A 16,326-nucleotide genomic window follows, 5' to 3' on the forward strand; every position below is an offset into this window, starting at 1 on the left:
TAAGTGACTAAGCCAGGGCCCCAGGGGCCGGTGGCAAGATGGAGACAGGCACTCAGGCCTCCTCACCTGGGTCTCCCCCGCACTGGAGCACGTCAGTGTCTGAGGCTGGCCAGAATGACTTATTCACTTATTTAATCCCCTCAACAGCCCTAGGAGGTTGGGATTAATATATCTCCCATTTTTACAAATGTGGAAACTGAGGCTCAGAGAGATTAAGTGACTTGCACAAAGTCCCACAGCAGGCTGGGTGTGGTAGCTGAGACCTATAATCTCAGCACTCTGGGAGGCTGAGGCAGGCAAATTGCTTGAGCTCAGTCTCACAGCACTGGGATGTGAACCCAAGCAGTCTGGCTCCAGAGTCCCTACCTTTAACTACCACTTGCCTCCATCTCTAAAGTCTAGCTCATCACTGCACTGTTCTGCCCCTCAGGCTTGTCATATATTTTGGAGATCTTTCCATATCAGTGCACAGAAAGCAGTCTTATTCTTCCAACCAAAACCCTTGAATGAATGAAAAAAATATATATATATATGTATATATATACACATATATTTGTTGTTGTTGTTGTTGTTGTAGAAACGGGATCTCGCTATGTTGACCAGGCTGGTCATGAACTCCTGGCCTCAAGCAATCCTCCTACCTGGGCCTCCCAAAGTGCTGGGATTACAGGCATGAGCCACCATGCCCAGCCTGAATATTTTATAAAATGTCTCCTATTGATAGACATTTGGCATTAAGTACATTCAAATCGTGGGCAGCCTTCGCCACCATCCATCTCCAAAACACTGCCAGCTTCCCAACCTGAAACTCTCTACCCATTAAATGTGACCTCCCCATTCCTCCCTTCTCCAGCTCCTGGAAACCGCTGTCTGCTTTCTGTCTCCACGACATTCACTACACTAGGTATCTCATATAAGTGGAATCACACAGTATTTATTCTTTTGTGACTGTCTTATCTTTCTGCTATTACAAATCATGCTCTGGTGAATTTCATTGGAGTTACTATATTGTGAGAATTTAAAGAAAAAGGATAAATTATACAGATATATCTGGCATAATACAGAAGGAGCCAATGATTAGGGAGGAAAAGTGGGCAACTGGGGGAGAGAAAAAGGGAGAGTTTTTTAAAAAAATTCCTACTCTTTTTATACCTTTAGAATTCTGTATCTTGTTCATATATTACCTACTTAAAAATATTTGTTTAAAAATTAAAGGTAACCACTAGAAAAAGATAATAGAAGATGCACAAATTCCAAGCCCTTTATTGACCCTTATGGCACAGACCACAAACTGTCCAATAAAATCCATGTCCTGTTGTGTTGTCCATAGTCGTGGAACACAAGCTGGCAGGTGGCTGGCCTGCTACACATTTCCCAGCCTCCTCTGCAATGAGGCTTGTCCATGTAGCTGAGACCCCCAGTGGCATCTGAGGGGAAGTGATGTGGCTTTTCCAGGCCAGTGCCTCCCCCTCCATGCTTTCTGTCCCATTGCTGTGAGCCAGTGCAAGGATGTGGCTGCAGCCCAGCCTCAGCCATGAAGATAGCATGACGCCCAAAGAGATGGTAGAGAAACATGATGGAAGAAGTCTGGGTCCCTGAATAATCCTGTGGGGCAGAGCTAGTTGCCCACCTGGAACTTGAGCTGTTATACAGGACAGAAATAAACTGTCTCATTTAAGCTAGTACATTTGGGGATAGTTTTGTTACAGCAGCTAGTATCACTTTAACTAATATAACCCATTTGGGGTTATTGGAAACTGCTTCCAGTGATATCAGGGAAAGATTTCCAGGGAAGAAAGGAAGGAATGGAAGCTAAAGTGGTGCTTGAAGCTCTTCTTGAGGCATCTGACAACACACCAGCCTCAGAGGTTTTGGGGTGAGGTGGGAGGAACATCTCCATTTTCAACAAAAATTCCTAGTCATGATCTGATCTTGTTTGGGCTGATCCCATCGCCAGGCTGCAGTGACAACAGTCAGGATCATGGACTTTGGCCCTCTCTCAGTCACTAACTTACATAGCCTGCCTGTGCAAGTTACCTCACAGCTTAGACTTGTATTATTTTTAAAATTAGTCAGAAGCAGGGACAGGAGGTAGAAGCAAGTCTCTCCAGGGCCCCTTCCTGTCCTACGGTGTATGAGGCCAGGCCCAGCTTAGAGGGAGAATAGGACAAGGACTCAGGTCTGACTCCTTGGGTCTAGGCTTTTCCCTAGGACCTGCTGGATTAAACGTTGACTTTAAGGGGTTAAATGTCAGATGCAAAAATGGCAGCAGGTAATGTACCACCCACAAGCCAAGAGCTGGTTGCTAGTTTGAAGTTTCACAAGCCAGTCCTGCAAACAGATGATAGGGGAGGATCATCCTAGGGTGTCAAGAGTTCGACGGGACATCCTAGGATGTCAAGAGTTCGACGTCTTCTCACTAGACCACTGAAGCATCTCCACTTTAAACTACAATTCCTGCTTAAGACCTCATCTTGTGTGGGCTCAGCTCATCTCCTCTGTGCCTCTGCTGAGCATAAAAATATGCAGCTTTGATCCCTTGGGACTTACTGGCTCCAACAACAAATCAGTGTGGATATGAGACTTTCAACATTGCTTGATTTCTCAACTTGGTAAATAAGGACATGGAGCAGGCATGGAGAAGCAATCCAGGTGAGAGGTGGCTGGAAGATCCCAGAAGTTGGCTAATTTCAAAAACAGCCAGCATCTCAGCTGAACTGCCATCTGAACCTACCTGAAGTTTGGTGTAGAGTCCAAGGGAGGGGCAGAGGACACTCACCAACTGGCCTTCTCGGGCAAAGCGGGGCACACCCCCAACACCCAGAGGGAGGAGGAATGGCCCAGCCCCACCCCCAATCTGGCTCACTCCCCTTCCCCTCTGCCTCCTTCCAAGCTGCTTCTCCAAACCTCCCAAGGCAGCAAAGACAGAGCCTATTTAAAACAACCTCCAGAAGGTAATTAAACAGAGCCTGAAGGGGATCCTTCTGTAAGGCAAAGAATGCCTCCATAAAACAAACAAAAAAAACTTCCTAATTTATCAGTTGGGCCAATCGCATTATACCTCACCATTAATTTTGTTGCCATGGTTACTCCCAGGTAATATGTACCTATTGCAAGTCTATGTCGGGTGAGGGTACCCCCAATTCTACAGACTCACGAAAGAAGAGAGACTCTTCGCCTAGTTCTGCAGCATAGCACACAGCAGCAGTTGCAACTTCCCTATACACGCAGTTTGTTTCTATCCAGACCTGGGTTTAAATTCTAGATCTCCCGCTTGCTGGCTGTGTGATTTAGGGCAATATACTTAATCTTTCTGAGCCTCCTCTTCCTCATTTGTAATATAAGGATGTAAATACTTTCAAGGTTATTGTGAAAATTAATAATTTATTTATTTAACAAATTTACTTATTTAACAAATATTTATTGAGCATCTACTGTGTGCTGAACACTGCTCTAGGTGCTAAGGACACATCAGTGACAAAAACGGGCCAAAATCTCTGCTTTTGTTGAGTTTAGAGGGTTGCACAGACAGACGAACGATAAGCAACACAAACAATAAATAAGCAAATTTTCTGATATGTTAGAAGGAAAAGTGCTTCAGGAAACTAGGGAAAATAGAACAGGGCAAGAGGATAGCAAGTGTGAGCAGGTGGCAGAGATGGAGATTACAGACATAAGTAAGGTAGTCAGGGTAGGTATCACTGAGGTGATATTGGAGGAAACACTTGAAGGAGAGAATGAGTCACACAGCTATCTAGTGGGAGATTGTTCTGGCAGACAGAACAGCCAGTGCAAAGGCCCTGAGGCAGAAGTGGGCCTGTCTGGTATGTTTGAGAGACAGCAAGGAGACCAGTGTGACTGCAGTGGACCAAATAGGGGAGAGCAGTAGGAGACAAGCTCAGAGAGGACTGGGGGCTTTGCAGGCCAGGTTAAGGACTATGGCTTTTACTCTAAGTGCAAAAGAGGAACACTATAGTTTCTATTAGAGCAGTGGATTTTGCACCCAGGGGACATTTGGCAACATCAGAAAACATTTTTGGTTGTCATGACTGGGAAGGGGAAGCTAATGGCATCTACTGGGTCAAAGCCAGGCAGGTTGCTAAACACCCTCAGTACACTGGACAGCCCTCGCAAAAAAGAATAATCTGGCTCCAAATGCCAATTGTGCCAAGTCTGAGAAACCCTGGAGCAGAAGGACAAACAATGTCCTGTATAATTTCACAGATCACTCTGTGTGCTGTATCAGCAATGGACAGAGGGGCCCAGGTAGTATAGGGAGATCATCCAGGAGGCCACTGCAGGGACCCAGCCCACAAATGTATCTACAGCACTCAGTACGACACCTAGCACATCATACAAATGACTCAGCTCCTACTGATCACTTGCCTGTTCTGTGCTACCAGTTAGGGCCATGTTGGGTTTGGCCCAGAGGGGCAGGGTGCTGACCAGTATCCCCAGAGCTTGATGCTAGGAGTCAGGGTAAGACTAGTGGGTCAGCCAAGCCTTCCCTTCAGCATCTGACAAACCTGCTGACGCCCACAGAAGACTTGGAGCACAAGTATTTTTAAGCCTGCCTCTGGTATTTGCTCTGCTATTTTCAGCAAAGCCCAAACACAGCTGACCCCATTTCCTTTCTGCCAGAGAAGACTTGCAGGATCTCTTGCATCCCAGCAGCTCTTTCTCCTAGGCAGGTCGCAGACAGAAATCCATCCTGCATGGGGGCTCTGAGCAACCCATACATTCATTACCTTGGGTACAGGGTAGGCACTTAGGAAAGGTTGGCTGGTTCCCAACCTCTGGGGAATGTGGAATGATGGACAAGCCCAGTCACTCAGGAGCTACAGTGGTTCCCAGTAACCTGCTCACCACACTCCCCATCACTCCAGTTGCTTCCGAGCTGGTTTCCGTAATAGCACTTACTCCTCCCCAGTGCACTCTGGCACTGCCACTGACTGATCCTACCACAATACCACTGTCGTGCTACTCCCTTGCTCAATAGCTTTCAGTAGCTTCCTCTTACCCCACACAATGCATCCAGCATCTCTGCCTGGTTTTCAAAGACTTTCTCAATCTGGCCTGTAACCTCCAACTTCCTTCCCAGCTTTCTCTTTCTTGTCTCTTTTCTCTCTGTCTGTCTCACTTACAGAAGATGTCTCTCCCATTAGATCTAAGAGGCCCAGTGTCAGATCCCTGCCCCACCACATACTAGCTATGTGACCTTAGGCAAATAATGCAACCTCTCTGAGTCTCACTGTAAAATTGGGTTGATATAGGTACCTACTGACAAGTTTATGTGAAGATTAGCTGAGATACTATGTGGAAAGTGCTAGTACTTATGGTGCAATACCTGGCACTTCATAAGCATGCAGCCAGCGGTGGCTCGCCATGAGGAGGGGTCTTCCATATTTAGCCCCACCTACCTCCTCCATCCACACCAAGCTATTCTGGCAAAGCCCCAGCACATACAAGTGTACAGATCAGAGTCAACATTCAGAAACTTAATTGGCTGTGTCTATGCTTACATTTTTGTACACTATGGCTTTGTTTTTTTAACTGATAGCTACAGTCCTTATTAGGGTTACTACCTCTTCAAATTTTCACCTGCTAAACCCAAAAGTTAAATTATACTCATTTTTATTCTGTCCTCTGAACCAGTGATTCATTGGTATAGCAATCTTTTTTTTTTTTTTTTTTGAGACCGAGTCTCACTCTATCACCCAGGCTGGAGTGCAGTGCTGTGATCTCAGCTTACTGCAACCTCCGCCTCCTGGGTTCAAGTGATTCTCCTGTCTCAGCCTCCTGAGTAGCTGGGACTACAAGTGCATGCCACCAAGCCTGGCTAATTTTTGTATTTTTGGTAGAGACAGGGTTTCACCATATTGGTCAGGCTGGTCTCGAACTCCTGACTTTAGATGATCCACCTGTCTTGGCCTCCCAAAGTGCTGGGATTACAGGTGTGAGACACCACGCTTGGCTGGTATAGCAACCTTTAAACAAGGTAACGGTCCCTGGAGGAGACAGCAGCCACCCACAACAGAAGACCAAGCCAAGGCCATCAGGAGCAAACAAACTATCAATACATTTGCGCATACCCACTGGTGAGGTGTTGTACCTGGAAGTCAGGTTAGATGACAAACTGGGTAAAAAAAGAGAGTGTCACAAGTTAATCAGCACTGCCCACAACACCAGGACAGGCCTGCAGGCCTCAGGACCCAGTTGCAGGCTTCTAGCCCACACACCTGCAAAGGCATCAGAGCAGGCGCAGAGCCCAGTTGCAGGTGAGGCCGCTGTCCAGACTGAGACCAAGAACCACCTGGGCCACTTCAGCTGAGCAGGGCCAGTCTGGGCCAGGAACAGTGACTGTTAATTATGGATTGCCAAGCCCCCCAAGCCCTGAGCTGCCATGTCACCACTTATCCCCTCTGCTCCTGTCTGCAGAGGCCAGAGAGGGTGTACTTTGGCTGACTGAAGCCCAGGGAGGGAAGCATTTGTGAGAGCTGGTGCTGGGGGAGCCAGGAGGCTGGGGGAAGGGAGGGAGAGGGAGGATCTGCCTCTAGGGGGCCATAGTGGCAGGCTCACACCTAGAGCACTGTGCTACCCAGCCACCAGATGGACACTGCAGGCATCACCAACATGAGCCAGAATTGGGAAGCACAGTTAGTGCCAAGCTGCCCCTCCACCCAGTTCCCCTCCTCCCCAGCTCCCTTGAGGCACATGGGGGCTTTCAGGACAGAAAACAAAGGAGGCCCGGGAAACAGGACAGGCAGCTTTAAGCCACTGAAGGGAGCAAAGAGGAGGAAATGTGGCTTCATTCACCAAACTCTGGGAGCTGGAAGGGGTCCCAAGAGGCCAACCTCAGCAAGAAAGGGGCAGAGCGGAGCTTGGGCCAGGAGCAAACACATGGTCAGGAGGCCATAGAGGCAGGACCCAGCTCTCACAGGTCTGAGAAGAACACGAAAGGGGCTGGGGACTGCTTCGGCCTGAGTAGGGTGGGGTACCAGGTCACACCATCCAGGCTCTTAGGTGCTCATGGCCAGAGAGAAGTCCCACTGCTCAGGAAAGAGGAGATCGCAGCCTGCCCTCCTGGCTGACGGCTGCTCGTGACTCAGCACGCAGTGCACACGGCTTCAGATGGGCCCCATGTAAGCAGGCACTGCGGGTCTGTCACTCTTCCAGGGCCCTGCACAGGGGCATCTGGCCAAGGTGCTGCTTCCGCTCATGCATTTGCCCTCTATTCCCATCACCATGCTCCAGTCTAGCACATTCGCCCATTCCCTCCTTCTGTAGGGTCTTGCTCCCTCGATCTCCAGCACAGTGTGCACCTCCTTGCCTGGACCACCCCCACCTGCTCTTCGCCAGCCCTGTCAGCCGTCATATCTCAGGGGAGAAATCTCTTCCAGATGCCCTCAGTCTGGGAGGGTCACCCCTTCCACGGCTCTCCCATGGTGTCATGTGCTTTCACTGTCACTGCCTGGTTTCTGGTGGTGCAGACAGGAACCTCATCCAGCTTCCTACCTGCTCTATCCCCCAGGCTCTACCCTCGCTTCTGGCCCATAGAGATGGATAGAAGAGAAAAAAGGTGAGAAAACCTACATGTCAGCCTACGATGGCTAATATTTGACTAACAGAAGTTCCAGAATGAGAAAAAGTGATGAAAGCAATTAAAAATTTTGCCAGAGCTGAAGACAGGAGTCTTCAGATTGAAAGGGGTAATCAAGAATCCAAAATGATAAATTTTAAAAGAAACAGCATTGTGGAATTTCAGAAACAAATTTCACAGATAAAGAGAAGATCCTAAATATTTCCAAAGAAAGAAAACAGACCGCAAAGAATCAGGAATGAAACGGCATCAGGTTTTTCAACAGCTATATTGGAACCCAGAAGAAAATAGCGCAATGGTCTTCAAAAATCTGAAGGAAAATGATTGTCAACCTAGAATTTTCTCCTCAGCCAAACTGTCAATTAAGGCTGAGTGCAGAATTATAATTTTTCAGACATAAAAAGACTCAAAACTTTCTTCTCATTTACCCTTTTTCAGGAAGCTACGAGAAGAGGTGTTCCACCAAAATGATGAAATATACCAAGAAACAGGAAGACCTGGAACTCGGAGGTAGGCCCCAGAAAGGAAAATTTCAGGAAAACAAAAAGAAACTCAAAGACAGAAATCTTCAGATTGCAAGGAGCACTGAAAATACAGTTATGCGTCACTTAACAACAGGGATATGTTCTGAGAAATGCATCATTAGGTGATTTCATCAGTGTGCAAACAGCATAGAGCATCCTTACACAAACCTAGATGGGCAAGCCTGCAACACACCTAGGCTACATGGTAGGTACAGCTACTGCTCCTTGGCTACAAGCCTAGGTAGTATGTTTTGAATATATAGGCAACTGTATATATAGGCACTGTACTGAATATATAGGCAACTATAACACAATGGTAGATATTTGTGTATGTAAACGGTTTGTGTATATTTGTGCATAGAAATGGTTCAGTAAAAATAGGGCATAAAAGATAAACAATGGTCACCAGCATAGGGCACTTACCATGAATGGAGCTTGCAGGACTGGCAGTTGCCGTGGTGAGTCACTGAGTGTGTAGTGGGTGAATGTGAAGGCCTAGGTCATTACTGTACAGTACTATAGACTTTATAAACACTGCACATTTAAGCACGCTAAATTTATTAAAAAAAAAAATTAGCCAGGTGTGGTGGTGTGTTACTCAGGAGGCTGAGGTGGGAGGAGCGCTTAAGCCTGAGAGTTTGAGGTTACAGGGAGCTACATCGCCCCACTGCACTCCAGGCCTGGGTGACAGAGCAAGACCTTGCCTTTTAAAAAAAATTTCTTCAGTAAAATGAACCTTACGTTACTGTATATTTTTTACTTTATAAAATTTTAAATTTCAAATTTTTGACTCTTTTGTAATACTTAGCTTAAAACACAAACACACTGTACAGCTGTACAAAAGTATTTTTCTTTATATCCTTATTCTGTAAGTTTTCTATTTTAAAACTTTCAACTTTTTTTTTTTTTTTAACTATTTAAACTCTTAAAACTAGCTAAAAACTAAGATACAAACAAACAGACTAGGCCTGCACAGGGTCAGGATCATCAAGACATCTCCAGGCAACAGGAATTTTTCAGTTCCATTATCATCTTTTTTTTTGAGACACAGTCTCACTCTGTCGCCCAGGCTGGAGTGCAGTGGTGTGATCTCGACTCACTGCAACCTCCACCTCCTAGATTCAAGTGATTCCCCCGTCCTCAGCCTCCCAAGTAGCTGGGATTACAAACAGGTACCATTATGCCCCGGCTAATTTTTGTATTTTTAGTGGAGACAGGGTTTCTTCAGGTTGGCCAGGATGATCTTGAACTCCTGACCTCAAGTGATCCACACGCCTTGGCCTTCCAAAGTGCTGGGATTACAGGCATAAGCCACCACGCCTGGCCCCCATTATCATCTTATGGAACCACTGTCATATATGTGATCCCTTGTTAACCAAAATGTCTTTATGTGGTGCGTGACTGTATTGAAAGGCCGTGGGAGGGTACAGTGAGAGTGAGAGATGGTACAAAGGAAAGTATGCCAATGAAAAGTCTGAGGTGGTTATTAACTCCAGATAAAACAAATTTGAAAAAGAGACATAATCATGATACAACCAGTCTGACTATGCAGTAAATGTTATTTCTATAATTGTAACAACATGAAGACTGAATATGTATAGGCCCCAAAACCATGATAACTATTTCAAGAGTGAGTATGGATGGGGGAAAGAAGTGTGTTTAGAGGGGTGGATAATAAGACAGCTGAATCCTCAACTACCATAATAGATAACCCAAAAGAACTAATTGAGAAATAGCAGTGTAGATAAGCATATTTGTCTGAAAGACAGAATATAAATTTCTATCTGCAGAACAGCAAAAAGTAGTTGCTCCTGGGGAACAGGCATGGGAACTGGGGAGGGATGGGGAACATATACTATTTTTCCTTACAAGCACTATTTTATTTTATTTTATTTTATTTTATTTTATTTCATTTTATTTTATTTTTATTAATTTTTGAGACAGAGTTTTGCTTTGTTGCCCAAGCTGGAGTGCAGTGGTGCAGTCTCGGCTCACTGCAACCTCCATCTCCCAGGTTCAAGCAATTCTCCTGCCTCAACCTCATGAGTAGCTGGGATTACAGGCACCCACCACCATGCCTGGCTGATTTTTTGTCTTTCAGTAAACACGGTTTCACCATGTTGCCCAGGCTGGTCTTGAACTCTTGAGCTCAGGCAATCCGCCTGCCTCGGCCTCCCAAAGTGCTGGGATTACAGGTGTGAGCCACCATGCCCAGCCCCTTCCAAGCACTTTAGTACTATTTGACTTCTTGAATTATGCACACACATGACTTTGAAAATGTTTAAATTAATGTTCGAAAAAGTTTTTGAAATAAAGTTTATAAATAAAAAGACAGACTTTGGCACATGAACCATCAGTCTCTGTAATCATTAACTACTACCTTCCCTTACCCCTCCCCAAAACAAAACACCACCTTCAACATTTCAGGTATCTCTAATTTGAGTTCCTACATGATATTAAAAAAGAATAAAACAACAGTAGCCTAATCCTAATCCTCAACATCCTCCCCCATCCTTCCCACCCTTAACCTGAATTTTTGAACAGTGGTATGCTGGTAAACGTTTAATAACCTGTTCTCTGGAGAAAAAGTCCTGATTTGTAGCATTTGCCAACTTCTATGGTATAAATACTCCCATCATGGCTGATTTCCCACTGTGTCATCCCTGATCGTGGAATTGGGAAGAGATGCCCACAATCAGCTCTCGCAAGCCAGGGCGGGCCGACTTCACCAAGCCACTGCCTTTGGGCCACCCTAGCCTTATCAGCCTCCATGCTTCCCACTGGACCTAAAGCACAGGAGAGATCTGAGCATCTCCAAGGAGCTTTTAGTCCACAGGGGTATGTACCAGCAGAAATACATACTGGAGGAAAGAAGTGGTTCTGGCTGCAGGGAAGGGGTTGTGGATTTCTCACTTTCCTTCCCTTCCCCACTGGCCATGCTCCCACCTCCCACAGAGTTACCTGTTCATTGGTGACCCCCGGGCGCAGGGTCCCATGCTTATAGTCCTCCAGCAGCTGCACAGCCTCTCTGAGACGTCTCTGCAGAAGAAAGAAAAGAGACATTGAGGGGCACAGATCAAGGGCTCCTGCAAATTTTTCTTTTGTGGGATTACATCAGTATCAAATACTGCCAGCGCAAGGCTTCAGGCCTGCCCTCAGTTCATGGGACACACACAAAATCATATAGAAATACCACCTAAATGTTCTTACTCGGCAGTTTAAAAAATGAAGTAGAGCTACGTGTGCTTCCATGGTCATCTCCCCAAGATATTTTGTTGAGTGAAAAAACAAATGGCCAAGCAATATGATGCTCTCTTTTGTACCAAATAAACAACACAAACATATCAAATAATATTTCCTATGTGAATATTTATATATGTCAATGTATCAGAAAAGCCCTAGAAGGAGAACAACCAAACTGGTGGCTGGGGTTACCTCAGGGTAGGAGGAAAGGGCCAAGAATTGGCAAGGGGTGTCACAAGGAACTTTAATCTTAATGTAATGTTGAAAGCTTTTAGGCCAGGCGCAGTGGCTCACACCTGTAATCCCAGCACTCTGGGAGGCCGAGGTGGGCGGATCATGAGGTCAGGAGTTCGAGACCAGCCTGACCAACATGGTGAAACCCTGTCTCTACTAAAAATACAAACATTAGCTGGGCACGGTGGTGCATGCCTGTAATCCCCGCTACTCAGGAGGCTGAGGCAGGAGAATCACTTGAACCCAGGAGGCAGGGGTTGCAGTGAGCCTGGGGGACAGTGTGAGACTCCATCTAAAAAAAAGAAGAAAAAAAAAAGAAAGCGTTTATAAGGAGGATTTTTCCTTTCTCTTTTTTTTGAGACAAGGTCTTATTTTGTCACCCAGGCTGGAGTGCAGTGGCATGATCTCAACACACTGCAGCATCAACACCCCAAGCTCAAGTGATCCTCCCACCTCAGCTTCCCAAGTAGCTGGGATTATAGACACGCGCCACTGCATCTGGCTAATTTATTTTTTGTAGAGATGGGGTTTTGCACTGTTGCTCAGGCTGGTCTCAAACTCCTGGGCTCAAGTGATCTGCCTGCCTCGGCTTCCCAAATTGCTGAGGCTACAGGTGTGAGCCACGGTGCCCGGCCAGGAGAACATATTTAAGTAGCACTTACATATTTTCAACATTTTTAAAATACTGGCAGAGATTCACCTACTAAAGTACATATGGCTACAGTAACTGATGGGGAGAAAGAGAAAAAAGGGATGAAACTGTATGATTTTTTAAGTCTAAAAGCTAAAGAGACAGCAACAGTAACAGAAGGTGGCCTTTGTCCCCACCAAAAGACTTGTGTAAGAATGTTCATAGCAGCAGCATTTATATAGCCCCAAACTGCAAATAATTCATTGTAGAATGGATAAGTAAACAGCAATATATGCACACTATAACTATTATACAGTAATTAAAAAGTAAACTATGGGCCAGACACAATGGCTCATGCCTGTAATCCCAGCACTTTGGGAGGCCGAGGTGGGTGGATCCCGAGATCAGGAGTTCAAGACCAGCCTGACTAACATGATGAAAACCCGTCTCTACTAAAAATACAAAAATTAGCAGGGCATGGTGGTGAGCACCTGTAATCCCAGCTACTCAGGAGGCTGAGGCAGGAAAATCGCTTGCACCTGGGAGGTAGAGGTTGCAGTGAGCTGAGATCACGCCACTGCACTCCAGCCTGCAAGACAGAGCAAGACTCCGTCTCAAAAAATAAATTTAAAAAAACCCCAAAAATTAGCCAGGCATGGTGCCGAGTGCCTGTAGTCCCAGCTACTGAGGAGGCTGAGATGGGAGGATCAATTGAGCCTGGGAGGTTGAGGCTACAGTGAGCCATGTTGGCACCACCACACTCCAGCATGGGTGACAGAATGAGACCCCATCTCAAAAAACAACAGGCCAGGTGCAGTGGCCCATGCCTGTAATCCCAGCATTTTGTAAGGCCAAGCAGGTGGATCACTTGAAGCCAGGAGTTTGAGACAAAACCCCATCTCTACTAAAAATACAAAAAAATTAGCCAGGTATGGTGGTAGGTGCCTGTAGTCCCAGCTACCTAGGAAGCTAATACACGAGAGTCGTTTGAACCTGGGAGGCAAAGGTTGCAGTGAGCCGAGATCGCACCACTGCACTCCAGCCTGGGCGACAGAGTTAGACTGTCTCCAAAATAAATAAATAAATAAATAAACAGCAGTAAAAAACAATAAACAGACAACAGTGATAGAAGGAAGCTCGTGTCAAGGTCCAGATGAGGGACCCAGACACCAAGGAAGCCCAGCATGGAGGAAGAAACCCAGTGAAGCTGCTGTGTTCCCCTTTTGATGGGCACTGGCTAGGCATAGGAGTGCAGAGACCTCAACATAAGCCCCTTAGTCTTAAAGAAGGATGTAGCCTCGGGAAGGGCCCTCAGTAGGGCAGACAGGGTTTTCTGAGCTGGCTGCCAGAGTGGGAAATGAACAGCCACCTCATGTACTATGGCAGCAGGAATAACTGCCAACACAGACAAATCAGCAAGGCCACCCTCGACCCCTCAGGCTTGCATGTGAAGCACCGGCATGTGAAACACCATGATGGCCAGCACTGGTCTAAGCCAGGCCTGGCCCGAGACAGAACCGTAGGCAGTCAGGGGGCCAGGAACACTTTTCTTACTTGGAATGGCCTGAAGGCTGAAAAGTACTGTCCCTCCCCTTCCAAATATGGAAGGGCCTAGCAGCTCCTAGATTCCAAAGAGCCCCTTCCCGGATACTGTTCATTTCCAAAGTGGAGATAGCTTTGTCGTTGTTTTTATTTTTTCCCCATTGTACAAGTAATTCATGCTGTTTAAAGAAAATATCAGAACAAAAAATGGAAAAGTACAAAAAGTAATCTTAAATCTGTAAACATACCCCTAAGATAACAACTCCAAAAGTGAGGATGATTTTCCTTCTAGACATAATACGTTTATCTACAAAATTGGATTGTGTTATTTGTTTTAACTTGCTTAAGGCCACACAAATAGTAAGTGGGTGATTTAGTATTTGAACCAAGTTTAGTCAGACCCTCACTCTGCACACCCCACCACACACCCCCTCAATGCCACCAAAGCCTCCTAGTGATGCAGCGAGGCCCCCACCCTTAAGCCTGCCCCTCCGGACCTGGACAATGAATGCTCTACTTTCCAACGCTGAATGGTGAATGGCCCCATGTTCTCATTATTTTTCCCACTCCAGGGATTCTCCTGAGTTCCTATAACAACCTGGCCAGATTCCATCTCACTTGACACAGTCATCAAAGGGAGCCCTCCTGCCAAAAGAGTAAATTCCAAAGAGCCCTCATCTTGGCAAAGGGCATGGGTTGAGAGAGAACAAGATCCAAGGTTCCTGCAGACAAATCTGAGGGACCAGGACTGAAGGAAGCTGGAACCTGCTTTTCTGCTTCTGAGAGCTACAGGCTGACCTTGGACCTGACGAAACCTCTGTCAAAGGCCGAGGGGCTGAGGCTCCAGGCCTGTAGGACAGGCAAGGCCCCAGGCCAGCTGTCTGGACAGGGCCCTGAGGCCTGGCTGTTCTAGTGGCTGGTGTCCCCACTTCAGAGAAAGGGCCTATATCACAGACACTTGGGAAATGGGAGGAGAGTCTCCCTGTTTAAACCCTTCACACGTCCCTGGACTGTGGGGCTCAGCAGAAGGGCCTGGGTACTTGAGGGGTGGGGAAAGCTGGGAGGTTGGTGGCAGGGTGAACTCTGCAGGAAGTCTTTTCAACCAGAAACAAACAGGCACCAGCCCCTGAACACAAAGGCTGTGAGGGGCCCGGCTGGGGTTAGTGAGAGGACACAGCCCAGGCTGCTGCTTACCAAACGCTACTCCACTGCCAGCCTGCCAGCAAGTGTCACCATGAGAGTCCCTCCATGTATCTGAGAGGGGCATGGTCTCCAGAAGATCCCTCTGGTGGGGCCTGCACCCAGGAGGTCTGCTCCAGCAGCACAGAATTTGAACAGAGGAGAATCCTGGCCCCACCGGTCCTGCCTCAAGGCCCCGCCTGAGGGGAAAGGGTGGGAAGAGGGCAGGATACCCCGATGGAGGGGAATGGGGACAGAGGGACAAGGAAGAAAAAGAGGCACAAAAAGGAAAGCTGAGGAAGAGTCATCGGAAGCAAAACTCATCTCTTCTTGGAGACCATGCCCTGTTCACACGAGATGTGGATAAGATTACCCCTCTGCATGTACACATGCTAGAAACATGGGGGCCATCCCCTCTCTGAGAAAACTGGGCCAAGAGGGAAGGGTACTTCCTTGCCCAAGGTCACAGAGTGGGTGAGTGACACCTAGAAATCCCAGGAAACCTCAACTCTAGTTCCAAGCCATTTCCATGAGACATCCACACAGAAGAACCTGCTGTACTCATGCCAGCAACCATCTCCCAAAGAAACCTCAGCAATGCCCAAAGCCCCCCCAGAACTGATGGCCTCTGAGGCAGGGCACCCCGAGTAAAAAAATAAACAGCCTCTTTTACTCTCAAAGCTGAGTCCAGCCTAACACAGAAAAAACGAACACACTTAGGGGAAGTAGGTACAGCTGAAACATGGGCCATTTCAGGCACAGTAGAGAGTTTGGGAGCCCCAGTGGTTATAGAACTAAAAGACTGGTGGGGGGTGGGGGTGGGGGGATGAACTGGCAGTGGGGCGTGCAGGATGGCAGGGAGGTTATGTTCCACCATGTCTTGATGGTTCAGTAGCTGACTGTTCTCACTGGGCCAATCTTGCACCACTGAGGGCAGGGCCGTGCATCCTTACCATGGCTTGACCATTACTAGAGTTGCCTCCAAGCAGTGGGTCTTGGAGGCCCAAGGTAATGGTTACGTGCAGGCAAAGTCCCAAGCCTTTCTCGTCTTCCCTCAGCCATCCCCAACTCCATGTTCCCACCCAGCAGTCCTGGAACCCCCAGGGTTCTACCTGTCTGTGCTGCGATGGGTCCTTGGCTCCCATCAGCCAGGAGCCCACCCTATGAGAGGCCCAAAGAAGGGGAACCAGGGACACGTCGCTTTCCCTGCCCTGACCTCTAGTCACCTTAGGAGGCCAAGTGAGGTAAACTGATGCAGTTCCAGCAGCATGACAGGCAGCCTATCCCTTCAGGAAAGAAACCGATCCACTTATCCCAAGAACTTTAAAAACAACCATGGCTTCCAGCCTGGCTACCCTACTCTTGGAATCTAC

At 47.1% G+C, this 16,326-nt stretch overlaps 1 protein-coding gene across 10 annotated transcripts in view; it reads right to left on the bottom strand.

The window, feature by feature from the left end:
- SFXN5 (sideroflexin 5) overlaps positions 1–16,326 on the bottom strand; it is a 130,338-nt gene that overhangs the window by 88,072 nt on the left and 25,940 nt on the right. For all 10 annotated transcript variants that reach the window (XR_004033425.1, XR_004033424.1, XM_030828395.1 and 7 more), the window contains exon 3: positions 11,086–11,163. Coding sequence is in view for 5 of the 10 variants with exons in the window: in XM_030828398.1 (XP_030684258.1) it covers positions 11,086–11,163 (78 nt within the window). In the remaining 5 variants the exon portion in view is untranslated. The remainder of the gene's footprint in view (positions 1–11,085; positions 11,164–16,326) is intronic.

Source organism: Nomascus leucogenys, chromosome 14 (assembly GCF_006542625.1).
Source record: "Nomascus leucogenys isolate Asia chromosome 14, Asia_NLE_v1, whole genome shotgun sequence".
Taxonomy (NCBI): Eukaryota; Metazoa; Chordata; class Mammalia; order Primates; family Hylobatidae; genus Nomascus; species Nomascus leucogenys.